This window comes from Eleutherodactylus coqui, chromosome 12 (genome assembly GCF_035609145.1).
Source record: "Eleutherodactylus coqui strain aEleCoq1 chromosome 12, aEleCoq1.hap1, whole genome shotgun sequence".
NCBI classification, from domain to species: domain Eukaryota; kingdom Metazoa; phylum Chordata; class Amphibia; order Anura; family Eleutherodactylidae; genus Eleutherodactylus; species Eleutherodactylus coqui.
This window is the reverse complement of record NC_089848.1, coordinates 95,848,996-95,867,838: the sequence shown is the minus strand read 5'-3', so window position 1 is coordinate 95,867,838 and position 18,843 is coordinate 95,848,996. Positions and strand designations below refer to the sequence as shown.

At 45.8% G+C, this 18,843-nt stretch overlaps 1 protein-coding gene across 7 annotated transcripts in view; it reads left to right on the top strand.

Annotated features, from left to right (window-relative positions):
- KMT2C (lysine methyltransferase 2C) overlaps nucleotides 1-18,843 on the top strand; it is a 223,971-nt gene that overhangs the window by 129,686 nt on the left and 75,442 nt on the right. For 6 of the 7 annotated variants that reach the window (XM_066585567.1, XM_066585564.1, XM_066585562.1 and 3 more), the window contains 5 exons: nucleotides 4,063-4,167; nucleotides 4,417-4,464; nucleotides 7,214-7,351; nucleotides 10,892-10,924; nucleotides 11,032-11,175. In XM_066585567.1, the coding sequence (XP_066441664.1) occupies nucleotides 4,063-4,167; nucleotides 4,417-4,464; nucleotides 7,214-7,351; nucleotides 10,892-10,924; nucleotides 11,032-11,175 (468 nt within the window). The remainder of the gene's footprint in view (nucleotides 1-4,062; nucleotides 4,168-4,416; nucleotides 4,465-7,213; nucleotides 7,352-10,891; nucleotides 10,925-11,031; nucleotides 11,176-18,843) is intronic. The other variant, XM_066585563.1, reaches the window with a different exon arrangement.

Sequence of the window (18,843 nt, the reverse complement as noted above, 5' to 3'; positions counted from 1 at the left end):
GTTTTCCCACTTTTCTGCAATAAAAACCCTTTTTTTTGGAAATCTTTTTTCTATTCTAAATTGCTGCATTCAAAGTCCTGTAACTTTTTTATTTTTCGATGTACAGAGCTCTATGAGGGCTTATTTTTTGCGAGACGAGCTGTAGCTTTTACGGGTACCATTTTGGGGTACATATGGCTTTTTTGATCACTTTTATTGCGTTTTTAGTGAGGCAAAATACTAAAAATTAGCATTTTGCACACAAGGCGAGACGCTCACCGACGCCCAGTCCATCACAGAACGATTTAGAGAATTCTATGCCAATCTTTACAGCTCCTCTACAAACAAATCCATTACAGACACCCTCACTTACCTCCAAGATCTGGTATTCCCAACACTCAATGCCGACCAAATAGCGCTCCTAGAGGCCCCAATTTCCCTAGAAGAAATTCAGCAAACCATCCAAGATATGGCACTGAACAAATCCCCCGGCCCAGATGGCCTTCCCATTGAAGTATACCAAAAATATAGCGAACATCTTACCCCACTACTGCACGAAACATTGCTCCAGGCCCAACTAGGCAACTCCCTTCCACCCTCATTTTATAAAGCCACTATAATCGTCCTACTAAAGCCTAACAAAAACCCGCTAGACTGTAGCTCCTATCGACCCATTTCGCTAGTCAACGCAGACTATAAAATTCTAACCAAAGTCCTAGCAACTAGACTAAACCAAGTCATTCTCTCCATTATTCATCCAGACCAAACTGGCTTCATGCCAGGGAAGTCTACAACGATCAATATACGTAAAGTCCAGACCGCCATTCAGATTGGTACCAAATTTAACACAGCCCTGGGCCCTCGCATCACTGGACATGATGAAAGCCTTCGACTCCCTGGAGGGGAGCTTTCTAGAGGCCTGCCTTCACCGCTTCGGTTTTGGTCCCCAGTTTATACACTGGATCAAGATTATATATAAATCCCCAAGTGCCAACGTGGCGGTGAATGGTATTCCATCGGCCGACTTCTCACTGACCAGGGGCATCCGGCAGGGCTGCCCACTATCCCCGGCTTTATTCGCCATTGCCATAGAGGCTCTGGCGATTCGCTTGAGATCCACTCCTGCCGTAACCGGGGTTGCGTGGGGGGGGGGCCTGGAGAGTAAGGTGGGCCTGTATGTGGATGACACGATCCTTTTTTTTATCAAATCCTGAAACCTCCTTTCCCCAGGCCTTATACCACATTGACAAATTTGCCCAGTATTCAGGCCTACAAGTTAACTGGTCCAAATCCACGATCCTATACATGGACCATAACCCTGTGATAGACCCCTCAGTAGCTAGATACGGCCTGGCGGTGGTATCCACGTTCAAATATCTCGGGATAAATATAGCCCGAAACCACAACAAGGCCCTGGAAGAAAACATTAATCCTCTATTTGAAACCATAAGACACAAACTTAAACAATGGTCCAGGTTGCCCCTATCAGTTGCAGGACGCATAAACCTAGTCAAAATGGCTATACAACCGAAATGCCTATATATTTTACAGCATATGCCGATGATCGTCCCCAAACGGTACTTCCAATCCCTAAACTCCCACATCTCCTCATTCATATGGGGCTCATCGAGGCACAAACTAAGCTTATTGTCACTACAGAGACCCAAGAACCAGGCGGGAATGTCCCTCCCAGACCTCAGATTATATTATCAAGCTGGCCAGCTTCGCAATATCCGTCCGTGGTTCCAAAATACGGGAAAACCCACCACAGACCAATACCTTGAACATCAAGTGAAAGGCAACAATCTGTTGGTGTATTTGGAGTTCCCCGATTGCTCAAACCCCTCAGATTTATTACCACTCCACAGATTGGCGCTGAGAGTGTGGAGAGAGACAAAATCTTTCCAGGGATTTGATGACACGGTATCCGATCTCCCTCTCTGGAATAACCCAGGCCTGACGGCTCTGCAGTCAGTCCCAGACCCCCAATACTGGAGGAACCTGGGGGTCATCTCGCTGAGAGATGTATACACAGACGGTATACTCTCTACATTCACCCAGCTGCGCGACCTAGTACAATCCCCGCACCTCCAGCTGTTCAGATTTTTTTCAACTCAGGCACGCACTGTCCACCCAATTTCCCCCCCAACTCTACTCAGATATCCAATTTCCCTACCATCGGAATCCTTAAATCCCAAGGACCCAAGGGCTTGATTTCGGCACTCTATACACACCTGCTCTCGGCCAAAATAAACCACAACCCGCTTCCAGTCTTTAACAAATGGACGCTCTCCATCCCATCCCTCACTACTGACGATTGGACAGACATCATGGAATCCCACCTGTCTGTCTCTCCTGCCGTGAATAATAAATTGATCCAACTTTGTATAATCCATCAAGTTTATCTCACCCCTAGCCGACTACACAAAATGGGCAACGTCCCCTCAAACTCATGTCACAGATGCCACCAACCAGGGGCGAACTTTTGGCATTTAATCTGGGACTGCCCACCAATAAACAACTTCTGGTCTGACATCACCGCCTTTACAAACTCACTTTTACTATCCCTTTTTACTATATCAATGGATCCCAAAATAATTCTATTTGGTCTACTGCCAGAGGATCAATGGCCCAAATATACACGCACCTTCCTCAGGAAAATACTGTTCCTGGCCCACAAGGTGGTGGTACTGCACTGGATGGCTGCAGACCCACCCCTACTAACACAATGGATAAAACTAATAAATGATGTCATTCCATATGAAAAAATTATCTATAAAAACAGGGGATGCCCGGGTAGGTTTCAGGAGATCTGGGGCCTCTGGCTCATCAACCGCTACACTTTATCACCAACCTGATCTTTATCCGGGCTCCTGCTCTTCTCCCCCCCCCCCCCCCCCTCTATATTTTGTGTCTCCCTCATCCCTCCCTACATTCCATTCGTATCTCTGATATACTTCCCATTGTTCCATCAGGCACTGAGCGGCTGCCGGCGCCGGCTCTCCGGCACCCCCTCCCCCTTTTACTGTTACTCAGTTGTTTATCATGAAACCAAGCAAAACAAAAATGCAATGCCTTTATTGACCAGTTTATGTAGGCACAGATCAGTTCTAGGTGTACTTGTACGCATATATAGTACTCGCATAGAAATACTCAACGTCATGTATAATGCTTTTTTTCTAACAAGTATGCTCTGTACCGTGATTTTGTATTTTGTTAAATAAAACAAAGTAAAAAAAAATTAGCATTTTTGCCTCAGTTTTTTAGCATTTTTTTAGCGTTTTTTTTCCCCGTGCACAGTCAAAAGCATGTGCAACTTATTGTACGCGTCGTTACGGACACAATACCAAATATGGGGGGTTTTATTTTTTTTTTACCTTTTTATGCTAATCTGAGAAAGAGCATAAAAAAAGGTTTTTTTTACTCTTTTTTTTTTTTTTTTTTTTTTTTTTTTACATTTTTTTTATTCATTTTTTTAATCTTTGTTTTTTTTTTACACTGTTTGTGTCCCTCTGAGGGACTTTAACCACTGCCCTGATGATCGCTGTCATAAGGCATGGCAGAGCTACTGCTCTGCCATGCCTTATCGCTTATACAGCGATCATAGACAATACAGGACGCCAGTGTCTGATGTTATCACGAGAGCCGGCCGGAGACACAGAGGGAGTCCGCTCCCTCTGTGAACTCTTTCCCTGCCGCGATCTACTTAGATCGCGGCAGAGAAGGGATTAACAGCGGGGGCACATCTCCGATGCCCCCCCGCTGTTGCAGCGGGACGTCGGCTGTGACTGACAGCCGGCTCCCGCTGCGGGATCATATGTGATCCCGCGCTATCCCCAGGACGTAAGTTTACGTCCTGTTGCGGGAAGTACCAGGCTGCCAGGACGTAAACTGACGCCCTGCAGTGGGAAGGGGTTAACGCTGTGAGTGGGGCAATGTGACTCGCAGGGTTATATATATCAGCAGTCGCTGTGCATTTATTTAGTGATGACCAAGCAGTTGTGTTCATAAAGGTGGAACTAATATGGAAGACTGTTTTCTCTTATAGTAACATGTTTTTTGTTTTCTTTTCTTGCCTCTTAGGTGGGTCTCAAGATCCTTTAGCTGAATTGTCTGAGGTGTTGAATACAGAAGATGATATTTTTGGAATTCTTTCAGAGGATCTTGCAAAGTCTGCGAGTCAGCCGGGTACGTCTTCAGAAGGCCCTTCCCCTGCCAAGTAGTCTGCTACGGATATTAGAAGACCCGGATAAATACACTGCATTCTGGGTCATTTGACTTGATTTCCCTAGATCAGCTGTCGCCACTTTTTGCTTGTTTTATGTTCTCATTTGGCTCTGCGCATTGATTCTTTCTGCATGCTGCTCGATGCATTCGCTTTCACTCTTTTTTTTCCTTGGTTATAATCATCCATTTTATCTGGTTTGGGTCCTGTAGGTCTTGATTTATGCACTTTCCAGGTCGAGAATTCATCCTCTCCTTTTGGTAAGATAACAGAATAATCCAGTCGTTGGGTACTTGATGATCCGCGCTTGCTACTAGGATTGTGCACGCACGCAACACGCTTTTATTTTTTGTTTCGCATCACTCTGCAAAGCATTTAAATCATTACATGAACGTTAAATAATTAGTTTGATTGCTGTATATTCTGAAAGTTGTATGTGCTTAAAGGGGTTGTCCGATATATAAACCTATAGGGTCCCCTGTGCCATAGCATAAGTCATCTGCTTGCCTCTCCCTGAATCTGCTGTGTCGGCAGCTCTGGTCTCGCCTGTGACGTCATGTTTACTGGCTTGTAAACCAACACAAAGGATGGCGCCGGGGAAGCTGGTAGCCAGCAGAGGGGAGTTTATGACTGTTACAGCATGGGGGGCTTGTTGTTAGGACACTCTATGTTGGACAACCCCTTTTAAGTTAATTTAATTGAAATCTGTCTGTATTGTGTATACGTTCAGTTTAGATCTCTTTAGACCATTTGAACTACCAGTCAGCGCATCCCATAGACTCTAACATCCTGGTAAATGCTTTGTTTAACTCTTCACCTTTAAATACTATTTGACAGTCTGTTGTGTCACATGATCTACATATACATTTGGTTAGACCCATATAAATGCGTTGCTTATTTTGCAGTGCGGTGGTTTACTGTAAAAGGGATGTCATCAGCAAATGACTGATTATAAAAAATCAAGTTTTCATCTTAAAGGGGTTGTCCCGCGAAACAAAGTGGGTCTATACACTTCTGTACGGCCATATTAATGCACTTTGTAATATACATTGTGCATTAATTATGAGCCATACAGAAGTTATAAAAAGTTTTTTACTTACCTGCTCCGTTGCTAGCGTCCTCGTCTCCATGGTGCCGACTAATTTTCGCCCTCCGATGGCCAAATTAGCCGCGCTTGCGCAGTCCAGGTCTTCTCCTGTTCTCTATGGGGCTCCGTGTAGCTCCGTCCCGTCACGTGCCGATTCCAGCCAATCAGGAGGCTGGAATCGGCAATGGACCGCACAGAAGAGCTGCGGTCCACGGAGGCAGAGGATCCCGGCGGCCATCTTCACCGGTAAGTATAGAAGTCACCGGAGCGCGGGGATTAAGGTAAGCGCTCCGGTGAGCTTTCTGTATGTCCCTGCATCGGGGTTGTCTCGCGCCGAACGGGGGGGGGGGGGGTTGAACAAAAAAAAAACCTGTTTCGGCGCGGGACAACCCCTTTACATCAATTTTGGTTTTGATGCCATTTTTTAATCCTGCACTTCTGCCACTGACCACCAAGCCTAGAACTAGTATGACACTTCCTGTTGTGTAGAAAAATACCCAGCTGTCATCTCATTATCATTGTGGCAGGATTATTATGAGAGATAACATCTATATATAAAATAGCACAGGGTCCATCATTTGCAGATAGGTGGTGGTCACAGCTCACCTCCTCGCCTCCCTGCACAGAGCATGCCCACAACACTCCACAGTGGAAAGATGAAAGTTTTTTTATGAGCATCTACTTTCAGTAAAATATTTTATGGCATTACTTATGGGGGGAAAATCAAAAGAAAGGTCAAAATATTTTACTGGAAGAGTAGTAAATGCTTGGAACACGTTTCCAGCAGAGTAGATAGGGAAATCGACATTAAATGAATTCAGGCACATGAAGGGAGAAATCAAAAAGAAATCATATAAGGGCAGTCTATATGGGCCATGTGGTCTTTTCTTTTTAGTTTTCTGTGTTTCTAAGTTTTACTGATTGATTGTCACAGCTCACCTCCTCCCTCCCTTTCAGAGGTCACAAAGCATGCATACAACACTCTCCCATAAAAGTCAATGGGTTCCCTCCTATGCATTGTGTCTATGACCTATGAGGCTGCTGTTAACTACAACGCAGGCAAGATGGCCGCCCCCATAGCCATGTACGGACAATAGAATGAAAAATGTGCAATAAGAAAAAAAAGCAAGTTAGAAAGAAGAGAATTGCTTCACTATCTGGTTTTAATTAGTAAATCTAGGCGATCCATTCCCTTATAACCATGTGGGGTGAGCAGACGTCCCTTAGTAACACCTAAGGTTACTTGTTTGTCCTCTGTAGGCTGGGTTCACACGGGGCGTAATTGCCGCGGAATGTCCATGCAGACTTTCAGCACGGACATTCCGCCAGCCGCTTTTTATCTCGGGATACGCAGCAAAGTGGACGAGATTTGCAAAATCTTCACACGCTGCGGCCGCTCCATTGTGGCCAAGCCGCGCTGAAATTGATATACCACATGGAATTCAAAGCCACGGCATGTCAATTCTTTTCCATTTCCGTGGCAGCCTCTCTCCTCTCTATTGGGGGAGATGGCCGCAGCAGAATGCAGGCGGCAAAGTGACTCCAAAATTTGTGGCGAAAGATCACTAGTTTTAAAGCTGCATTTCTCCCGCGGTAATCTTGCGGTATTTCCATTTGGTCTTTCCGCAGGATTTCGGTCCCGTGTGACCCCAGCCTTATAGTGAGGGCCGTATCTAGTGAAGGGTGTAGGTCTATATACAGGTCTGGGACTTGAAAAAAAAAAAGTTGGTAATTTCTTTGACGGTTCTACGGCCGCTGTTTCCGTGCGGTCATGTGGCCATCGGGGAGCGCACCTGGTTTTGGGAAATTTGTAGAATAAATCACTTTAGGTCTCTCTTGGACGGCCACCTTTTTGGGGTTATTGTAGTGAAGAGAACACTTTAATCTTGGAAACTTACAGCAACTTTCACTTTCCTTTTTAGTGGGGCTGGACATAGGCACCATATCGGATGATTCGTCGTCGCTGTCGCACACCAACGTCCACCATGGCTCCCGACCGCTAAGTGAGGACCAGTTGGATGGGATTCTCAGCCCAGAACTAGACAAAATGGTGACAGATGGTAAAGGCTCTTTATCTAAATACGCTTGTGTTTTCCTCCGGCGCTTGCAGATCCCCGAGTTGATAGAGATGGACGCAGTTTTTGCAGCTCTTTCCGACACGTTCTGACATTATTTTCTCTGTACTCCACAATCTATAATGTTTCATCTATTTCCATATTTCTCCCGCTGGATGCAGCTTATTGGCTGCCAGAAATGTCCGGGTTTTATGGACGCAGTGAAGGTAGATGTGCTGCGATGTTTCCACACTCACTTCTATGGGGCTCAGCTGTGCCCATAATCCCTGCCGCATGCAAGCTTGTATTCCCATCTCAGTCGTAGGTGTCTGAGATGGTATTAACCCATTAAAGGTGCATTCACACTGAATTTTCTGTAGATTTTGTAGCGAATTTAGTACAGAGCCTCAGATTTCACCCCTGCAATTCAAATTCCGTTGACAGAGTGAAATCTGCTGCAGATCGGCAACAAAATCTGCAGCTAATGAACGACTAGTGAACATACTGTAGAGGAAGTAAGGCACTGCTGACTGTATGCAGATAGGAAAGACATTAACTGATCTTGACATTTAGGCCGTCTCTACACGAACGAGTTTGATTTGCAGAATACGGGATCTCCCTCGTGGACGATCCACGGCATTCCGCACAAATTCGCACCAATAGAGCGTCCGCGTGTCCGCTTACACGAGCGGACAGCGACTTATTTTCCGTTCGCAAAAAAAAAAAAATCACAGCTCTTTTTCACAGATTCCACGCAGACAGCTTTCATTGAAGTCAATGGAAGCCGTCCGACCCCAATTGACATTGCGGAAAGGATGACATTCCAGGCCATCAATGACTCAGGAAAAAACAAGAGTTAAAAAAAAAAAAGGAAAAAATCTGTGCTGCGCCTGTCTGACAGCAAGCCGTGCGAACCATCCACAGTATAGATTCTGAAGACAAAATACAGGTACGCGTGGATGCCAGCCGGGCACAGGGTCAGATTCCGCTGCGTGCTCCCAAGCCTGCACAGATTTGCTTTGCGGAATCTGTGGTTGGCGTCTGTACCAAAAACCGTCTGTAGCCTGCTATGGGAAATTGATTCTTCCTGCACGCTTGGTCTCTGCGATCGAAAGGAAAAATCGCAGCATGCTGTATTTTCGTGCGGTGTCCAAAATCAATGGAAAAGGTCCGACCCCTGGCCCATCCACAATTGACATTACGTAAAGGTTGCAAATTCTCGTGACCATCTGCAGTACAGAAGAAATAAGAAAATGACAGGTATGCACAGATGCCAGCCGGGCACAGGGTCTAATTCAGAATCCAACCCATGCAGTGTGCATGCAGACAGGGATATAGGCTTTTACAGATGCTCCTTGCTAGACCTATATGAGGTGCAATCAGTCCCATGGGCGCTCTTGCAGCTCACAGTGCTCCATGCTGTCTGCCACTCGTCGCTCCTCTTACCTTATGCCTGGAGCTGTAGACCTCAATCATAAGGCTGCTGTTAGGCATTCTGCGTTTCTCACAACTAGGACTTCTGGAAGTCGTCTTGGCTGTGGAGGGTCGGCTGTCTTCACAGGCTGCTCTAGTGCTTATTTTTACAATCATTATTGGATTGATCTTTAAGGGCCATTTACACGGGACGATCATCGCTCAAAATGTGTTCAAAGGAAAGAAATTGGGCGATTAATTGTTACATGTAAATGCAAAAAATTTTACTATTCACTTATTATTGCTGACTTTAAATTAGCATAAAAAAAACATTGCGGGATTCTTGCTCAAGTGTCAATGCTCCCCACTCAGCGCTTCACATAGAATGACAAGCAGCGAACTCTGCCCCTTTAAATGCTCCGCATGAGCGCTAACAACCTTAGCGTTGACGGCGCTCATGCAGTTGTTTAGACTACTGTCGTCCCGTCTACATAGGACATTAGTTGGTCTTCTGTGTTTCCATGGTCACAACAGGTACAGATCTCTATATAGTCTATCCTGTCACCATGCAAACACAGACGACCTAATAAAGCAGCTAGCACAGATCAATATAGTAAGCATTATGCTACTTTGCTTACAGCATAAAGGTAAGTGAACCTGGGCAGTATATAGTCATATAACCTCATCCGGAGGTCATACAGTTACACTGTTAGGTAGTTTTAAAGACAGAATTCTATAACATACAGTGTTTCCCCGAAAATGAGACCTACCATGATTTTTTTGGAGGGGGGGGGGGGGGGGGAGGGGGGGCTGGGCTTGAAATATAAGCCCTACCCCAAAAATAAGCCCTAACTACACTACATAAAAAAGGAATACAGGTATTGGTCCGGGTCCTTCACGCCGCTCTCCGGAGGTCAGCGGTGTTCCCGCTGTGCTCGCAGCTGCAGCTCACAGCCAATTCATAAATCCTGTCTCCACAACGCAATGGCTGTTGATTGGTTCTACGGGTGCCGTGGCTCAGCCAATCAATGCAGCGCTGGAAAAACTTATATGATGCCTGTGATTGGTTCATTGAGCGTTGCTCAGCCATTCACAGCCATCGCTTCCTGGAGACTGGATTTAGGAATCCCATAACCAGGAAGTGATGTACGAGCAGCTAGAAGTGAAGAACAGTGTGGACCTCCGGAGAGCGTCGTGAGGGACGTGGACCGAGCCTGCTAGGCAAGTAAAATAAGACATGCATGGTCCTATTTTCAGGGAAACACGGTATTATGTTTAAACACAAAGGGACATATTTACCAATTAGTTTACACCAGAATCTAGTGTTAAAAAAAAATTGCTAATTTTGGTGCCTGCTCTGCTTTACACCAAAGGCCATCTGCAGACGGCTGGGTCGGATCCTACTGTGAGAATTCTCGCAGTGGGACCCGACCTGAGCCCCTGCAGGGACCAGCGCGGCACTTGCCTCTCCTGCAGCTCCGGCTCTTTGATGTGCAGGCCAGCCGGCGAATGCGGAAAGCGGAGCCGGCGGCCGGTGAGTGACATTTGAAATGAAATAGAGTGAAATAGAGCATGCCGCGATTTGTTTTCTGCACGTGATTTCGCACGAACAAATTGCGCCCGTCTGTCTAGGATTGCGTTTTCTGACGCAATCAATCCTATGTCTGCTTCTACGGGCGGAAATTCTGCGGAAAATCCCGCCGTGGAATTTCCGCCCGTGTGCAGGGGGCTAAAATGTGCGTCTTTTGCCTTCTCTCATCACCTTTTGAAAACTGAAACTTGTAACTTTGCCTGTAATACCAAGCCTAACCACTGAGGTAGGAACATAGCTCTCTGCTTCCTGCAGAAATCGGCTCAAAGTTTGAGCACTCCAGCCAGACAAACAGCTGATCAGAATCTACTATAGATGGCTTATCCTGAGAATAGGCCTTCAGTAGTTTACAACCCCCTTTAAATGTACTGAAGTAATGTTTAATAACGGGACCCATCAGCTGCGGAACCAGGAAGGGTGCCACTGTGGTGAGGGCTGATGCATCTACACACGCTGATTACACGTTCAGTTTCTCTGTAGTATCTTATTTGTTAACGGCACAACATCCAAGTGCTTCATTGTTACTTTTTTGCTTCCTCTAGGTGCTATTTTGGAGAAACTGTCTAAGATTCCAGGTAATTACGACCCTCCTCGCTCTACTCTTTATCGTGGCTCCAAGAAATGTTCATCTAAGTGTGTCTATAAAAATGTTTGGTTCCTACTCTTTTTGTTGGGTTTGCAGAACTTGAAGGAAAAGATGTTGAAGATTTATTTACTGCTGTGCTGAGTCCTGTAGCCACCCATCCGCCATCTTTGCCACAACCGCCACCACCTTCAGCTCATGCTCATCCTCCACATACACAGCTCTTGCCTTTGCACAACCAGGGTAAGTTTCAGTCCTGGTTCTCGCCTTCCATCTGTACGAGGGCCAGGTGAAGGGGTTTCTGGAGTCTGATTTCAAACAATGAACCTTTACGCACCGAAATTTGTCTTATCTGATGGCTGAGATGAATCTGGATGCAAATTGTATTCAGTGCATTTTTTGTAGTATCCTGTTTCCCCCAAAATAAGACCTACTCTGAAAATAAGCCCTACCCTGATTTTTCAGGATTTTTGGGGAGGCTTGAAATATAAGCCCTAGCTACATTACATAAAAAGAATACATTACCTAGCCAGCACGGTCCAAGTCAATCGATGCCACAGCTCAGCCATTTTATAAATCCCGCCTCCAAAACGCAATGGCTGTATTGATTCTTTGGCTGAGCAGCAGTCAATCAATGCAGAGTTCGATAAACCAATCACAGCCATCGCATTGATTCGTCAAGCGCTGCATTGATTGTTTTTTGAGCGCTGCTCAGGCAATCAGAGCCATCGCTTCCTGAAGGCGGGATTTATGATTCCTGTAACCAGGAAGTGATCTTCTGTTGTCGGGCACCAATTGCAAGAAGCGCGTTGAAGCTCCGGAGAGCAGCGAGACGGACTTGGACTGAGCCTGCTAGGTAAGTATAAGAAGACATCTTTTGCCCTCTTTTGGGGCAAAAATTAATATACAACAGGGTCTTATTTTCGGGGAAACACGGTAGAAGAGGATAAATACATTCAAGAATGTATTACATAGCAATGGGAAACTCTGGCGACATGGAGACGAGTATTACAGACTTATACGGGGGACACAATCGCTGTGAGGTTATAATCCATCATATCACTGACATCATGACTTCCTGTAAGGGGCTCTCCATTATTATTGGTGAAGGCCTTGGAGTGGCTGCCTTCATTCTTTGTATGTAGATAGGTTTAATGGCCATTTACATGGGATGATTATCATACAGAATTGATCAAATTCCCGCAGGAATTTGAACTATAGTCGTCCCGTGTAAATGCTTGCAGCGACTAAATGAGTTGTTCGGTTTTCTGCATGCAAAGACTAAACAACTGGCTGTTTAAAGTGAACGAAGGCAAGTGGGGGGAGAATGCTCCCTGGCCCGCTCCACCTCTATGCCGGCAGTGCTTCCAGCTATCCTCGCTCCGGTATAATAGTACAGGAGCGAACATCACTGAGACAAACTGCCAAGCATCGTTTGCCGGACAGCTGGTCCCGTGTAAAGCAGGCATTACTGGTTGCCCTTCATTATCCAGTTCTTACACATACAGAGCCGGGTTGGCCTAAAGGACAATAGGCCTGTTAGCTGCCCTAGGGGAGGGACGTATGTGGAAAGGTAAAATTTACATAGGGTTACACTGAGACTTGTATTTACGTAATCGATGGGCAAATGAGTCAGGAGAAGGAGACCCCTTCAAGGAGCGTTCCGCATGTTGAGAAATGCATCGTGATCTGCTTTATTTTGTAACGGCAGATAAACATTGGAAAGCCGTACGTGACTGAGAGGAGTTGTATGGTGGTTAAACAAACAAAACCAAAAAAACATGGCTGCTTTCTCCCGGAAAGAGTATTGCGCCTCTCTGGTTTACTACTCTATTGCAGATCAGCACCATACAATAGAACAGAACTGAGCTGCTATGCTACATACAACCTGTGAACAAGTGTGGGGCTGTTCCTAAAAGAGCGAGCAGCCATATTTTTTCTAATCCTGGGCAACTTTTTTAAAGGGAACCTATCACCAGATTTCACCCTTCTAAACCATTCGTAGGGCGCTGTTAGTCATGAGGATGATTGCCCATGAGCCCCACTTACCTTTACAAATCTTGTGCTCGTATACAAATGAATTATCAGTCTGGTAAGTGTGCCCACCCTTTGTCTTCTCCTCTGCCTCTGATGTGGAATGTCATCCACAAGCCGGTGAAGAAACCAATGTGCCAGAATTCAAAGCAGGATTGGGCCATGCGTGGTTTTTGTCCTGTTGTTGGCAGGTCCCGCTCTGACTTCTGGGACATTTTGTGTCTTCACCAAATTGTGGGCTCCATAGGGAGTATCATCCATGAACCACAGGAAGCACAAACCTGGTACAGGTCTGCCCATCGCCTCCGTGTATGTGGTGGTCTGAAATGCTGCAGTGTTCCTGATTAAACAGACTTTTGGACTTTGATTCGTATGGGAGCTCCAAGTCTGAGGCGGGACACGCCGGCTTCTCCCTGCCCGCAGCCTATTCACTGACAGCTTTCTCCCACACACAAGCAGTCAACTTGCTGCAGGTTAACACGTCCATGGGGGACAATGGGCATGCCTCTCCAGGGCTCATGCTGCCCATGGTCCAAGCAGGATGAACCCACTGACGGGTTCCCTTTTAAAGTGTTGCCCACTTTGTGGTCGGAGTCCTAAGTCATCAGTCTGTGCCCACCAACTCCTTAGATGGAAGTCCGAAACTTTTTCCATTATTCTAGAGCCTTATTAAATTTTTTAAGATCTTTTTCTAATTAGTCATTCAGCATTTTCAAAAGGGACTTGAGCCTTCAGACAGGGCGTGTTGTCGGTCTGAGTTGGGAGAGTCTCTTCACGGGTGCGGAGATCCGTTGTATCACCTGGCATAGGCAACAGCGCCACACAGACTGTGCTTCATTGATCTCTCCATTTGTGTTTATCAGCCATGTCAATCATGAGTTGAACTTCAGTCGATGATCACAGAGCAGATTTGGTGTGTTTGCGTTACATTGGCTCATTTCTTTTCTTTTTTCCCTCTCCCTTTAATCACTATATATGTCAGCCGGGGGCTGAACCGAAGCCAAATGATTGAAGTGTTTAACCCTTTGCAATTCAATTTGTATCCTGGTTTTCCTAGGGGGCTTACTCTTTTTCTGCTGTTATACAACGGCGCTATCTGCTGGCTAAAGCCAGTACTGCATGAGGTGACACATTGAATAGGCTCCGACAGCAGAGAGACTGGCAATATACAGTAAGAGAACCCCGATGTACATCTTCCAACATCAGAGCTGTACAGCCTTAAATCATAATGTCTTCAGACGTCAGACAGTGGATTGGAAAGGGTTAAAGACCTTGATCACCTGTCCATAGCCTAGGGGATACGTGTCAAGTGAACGGAGCGACCGTTTGCATGCTGCATCACCGCTCTATTCACTTCTGTGGGACAGGCGGCGATGGATACTCAGCAGTCTCCTTCCATTGAATACAAGTGAAGGGCGCAGCGGTCTTGGAATGGCCATTCAGGCGGACTGGCCTTGGAATCGTTGGGTTTGCCATCAGTAGGACTTCAAGCAATCAGACATTTATGCCTTATTAATAGTGTATAGATATTTTTAATGGGAAACCCTTTAAATTTACCATTAATGGGGTATATTTTCTGCAGCTTAAGGGGCGTCTGGAGGAAGGGACCACCACCCTCTCCCCACCCCATATCATCTCTATACCCTAACAAACTGCGGCTGCCCCTTTTTATCTTTTATCACGTTTAGAACACAAATGAAGCCTAACTAAATTCCCAGATACAGACGGCCAGCAGGGCCTCGAACACAAAGGTTTAAGTCTTATATCTGTGAGGACCTCGTGTGCCATGAGCCGCACATGCAAAGCACAATGTGCCAGCTGTACCAAAGAATGCCCCTTGAATGCCCTGCAGGTGGTGACATCTCAGGGAAGGGTTCTCTTCAACTTTAATGGGAAAATCCCTTTAAGAGTCTTCAAAGTTTTTTTTTTTTTTTTTTTGTAAACTATTATGGATCTGATCATAATAGATCAAAGAGAGAAAATGTCATTTTATAGTATTGTGGGGTGTAAATCGCACAGTACTGGCCCTTTTGGCTGTCTGTCAGTGTCAGATCTGTATTGGAGACACTTACCACCAGGTAGGTTGGATCCTTTCGGAAAAGTTTTCTTACTTTTAAAGCAGCATTTCCCAATACAGTCCGCAAGGAACAGGACATTTAGCATCAGCTTAATCTTACACAGGTCACAGAGAATGTCCACAACACTGCTAGAAATCTGTAGGTAATAATCGAAGCTCACCTCCTCCCCCTCCCTGCAAAAGTCACCGATCATCCCTCTACATACACTCTCTCATAAGTCAGTGGGTCCCCTCCAGTACATTGTGTCTACGGTCCATGAGCTCTGCTATAAAGCATATCTGTGAATGCCATTAACCATAGCTCAGGCGAGGTGGCCGCCCCCATAGTTGTGTATGGACAGAAGAATGAAAACCTCTACAATCAGAAAAGAAAAACTGATTAAAAAAGAAAGTATTTCATTATCTAGTTAGAAGTAGTAAAAGGGATACGAGTGATTATCTCCAACATGAGCGGTTCGCCTGTTGCAGTGACTGAGCCCCGGATACTTGCAGGATGCGCTTCATCTTCACCTTGCTGTATCTTTCTATACCTCGGCTGACGGTCATTCAGGTCACTTCATTTTCCGACCTCATATTTATTTTTCTGTCTGGTATTTCCTGAAAATGTTCTTGATTCTGTTGTAATCGCCAGACCTGCGCTGTTCCTGTTCCGTATGGGACAGATGGCTCCTGTGTTTCTATGTCTGCAGGTTATTACATTTTAGCGCCCGCTGTTCATCGATTTTTTTTTTTTTTTTTAAATTTTATTTATTTTTTTAGCGAATATTTTCTCCCTGAACCGTTTTCACAGGGATTTATAGTTATATATTCACAGTGAAACAAATATACAGCTGTCTAAGCGGAGATATTAAAAATGGTGGGAAAATAAGCTGAAAATTCAGAATCTTTCATTTACTGATTTATTTGGGTTTTGTTAACCGAAAACCCCCAAACTCCTGTAACCCCTTAACGCTATATGACATCAGTTTATGTCCTGGCTGCAGGGTACGTAACATACCAGGACGTAAATTTACGTCATGTGGATGGCGTGGGATCAGTAGTGAGCCGTCTGTTAGTGATAGCCGTCCTCCCGCTGAAACAGCAGGACTATTGAGAGCTGCAATCCCCTCTGTTAAAGGGGTTTCCCAGTGAAATGCCATTTATGACCTGTCATCAGGATAGGTCATCAATAGTCTATCGGCCGGGTCTGTCGCTTAGGACCCTGACTGATCAGCTGAGCAGGTGCATGCTGTCCACGCTGCAATAATACACAGGTCGGAGCAGAAGCCTCCACAAAGACCTCCTTATAGTGGCCAGCACTTCTAACTGCAGGCACAGCTCATTTTTTGCAATGAGAGCCGTGCCTACAGTTACAAGCGCCGCCCACTACCTGAGAGGTCAGCGCAGAGACTTCCACTCCAAATACTTAGAGGTCGGAGTGGAAGCCTCCGCGCCGACCTTATAGTGTCCGGCGCTTGTAACGGAGGGCAAGGCTCCTATTGAATTTGAATGAGAGCCATGCCTGCAGTTACAAGCGCCGGCCACGATATGGAGGTCGGCGCGGAGGCTTCTGCTTACAACCCATTTAAAAGAAACGTATCCATAGTGCTGTACCTAAAAGCACTTCTAACTAAGAAGTTCAGCAAAAATAGCCTAATACCGTGTTGGCCAGAAAATTGTACGTGATGTTAAATACTCTTGTATAAAACAAAATAAAAAAAAAATAGATGCCCTTCTAGACTAACAGAACAAGTCCAGATCTGCGACCTCCTAAGGGTTGTAGCTTCTCGCGCATCAGCATCCAGCCATTGTGGGAACAAATGGTTACTTGAGGTGTACGGCAACCATCACGTACATCAGATACACGGGTATATAAATGGATACAGACAGAGGGAAAATAAGGAATGTATAACTATAGAAAGTTTTGGACCAGATCGGAAAAACTGTTGTACATATTGGTAAGCATTAGCCATTAACACAGCGCCATCTGCTGGCAGTTCAACATATCGTAGTTCCTGCAGCAGAAGTCTACATCTGTTCTTCTCCAACAATAAGTCATCGCCTTTTACCTTTCCATCCAGGGACGTAGCTACAGGGGGTGCAGTTGCTACCGGGTCCTGGAGCCTTAGGCTGAATGCACATAGCCGAATCGGAATCCGCATGCGGGATCCCACAGCAGAATCTAACCCGGTGACCCCTGCGTACCTGTCCGCAGCAGTCTTTTCTGTATCACGCAAGTCCCTGCCGGCGCATATGCGCAGTGCAGAGAATGCTACGCCGTCTCTAGGCGATGACACTGATTCCGTGGCCCATCTGCATTGACAGCTGCGGACGGGCCGCGGATCAGACTGCTTCCATTGACTTCAATGGAAGCCGTCCGTGTGGAATTCGCGCTGGAATAGGACATGGTGCCGTTTTCCCTCCGTAAGCAGAAAAACGCAATTGATTTCCGCTCATGGACATGGAAAAGCGATTTTTCCATAGCATGTCTATGGGCAGTATTTGCTGCTGAATCCGGAGGCGGACCCCCACTCCCGATTCCGCGATGCCAATACACCCGTGTGTATTGGGCCTCAGGGAGTCCAAACTCCCCTCGATCACATAACAAGACCTCAGTATTATAAACAGCACATAGTGGGTAGCGTCAGTTTCTGCATCGGGGCCCAAGAGCTTCTAGTTGCGCCTCTGCTTCCATCTATTCACAAACCCTATTGTTATTGCTCTGGCTTATTGTAAAGCGGGGGCTACTAACCTGAGATTTAGGAATCACTGAAGCCAGCGGAAACCTCAAATAAGGGAAGAAATCACTGAAAAGGTCCCTACTAAAGTATAACTTTAATTACAGAGATGATATTGGGCAACTATGAGATCATAAACCTAATTCACCTGCATTATAGGTGGGAGCAGATGAGCGTCCTACCCGAAGGAATTAATGTTTTCTTAATAACCAATCAAATCGAGGGTTGAGCAAGAAACGCTTATGGGCAGCGGGTGCACCGCGCATCTCATGCATGCTTCCTCGCGAAGTGGGACTTTGACTTATCTGTTTCATAGCCGCACTGCATATGTATCGTTGCATATATACGCAGTGTATTGAGTATGGACAGCGGTGCATACTCTGCCCATAGAAAAGAATAGGGCTCAGGCTGTGTGACCATGCTAATGTGAATGGATCAATGAAAGTCCATGCACTTTCATTGGCTCTATTCACACGGCCGTGCGTCACGCTCATAACACACACCGAAATCTCGGTCGTGTGAATGAACCCTTATGCTATATTATGGTCTGGAAATATATCAAATCCCCATAAAGCAAACTCTGTTATTGCTGATGTGGAAAGCATATAACCGGAGTCTGAGGACGGCTATAGAGGGGCTCTGATAATGGCCAGGACCACTCATAAAAAAAAGCTATCTTCCAACTACATAGACCATTATAGATGATGGATGGCAACAGGCGTTGAGCAAATGGCTCGTCACCGTAGTCACAAGAGCAATAAAGGACGTTGCTAATGGTTGATATCAAGAGCTGTCTGCAGACCGCATATGAGAGGTGAAAGCAATAGGCTCATATGTAGAAGATAGCAGGCTCGACACGTTTCCCTCATCCAGAGCAATAAACGAAGACATATAAAAGTCCGGACAAGAAATCCTCAGTTTTGGATGCTAAGATACTTGTCATAAACAGCGATGACCAGCAGCGGTGATATCGGGAGATCTGGGTGGGCTGTCATATCTTGCCCCCTTGTTTCTTGCTCAGCCCTCCTACATGTGTAGATCGAAGTCCGATTCATTATTAAAAATGTTTAATTCCTTCAGGTA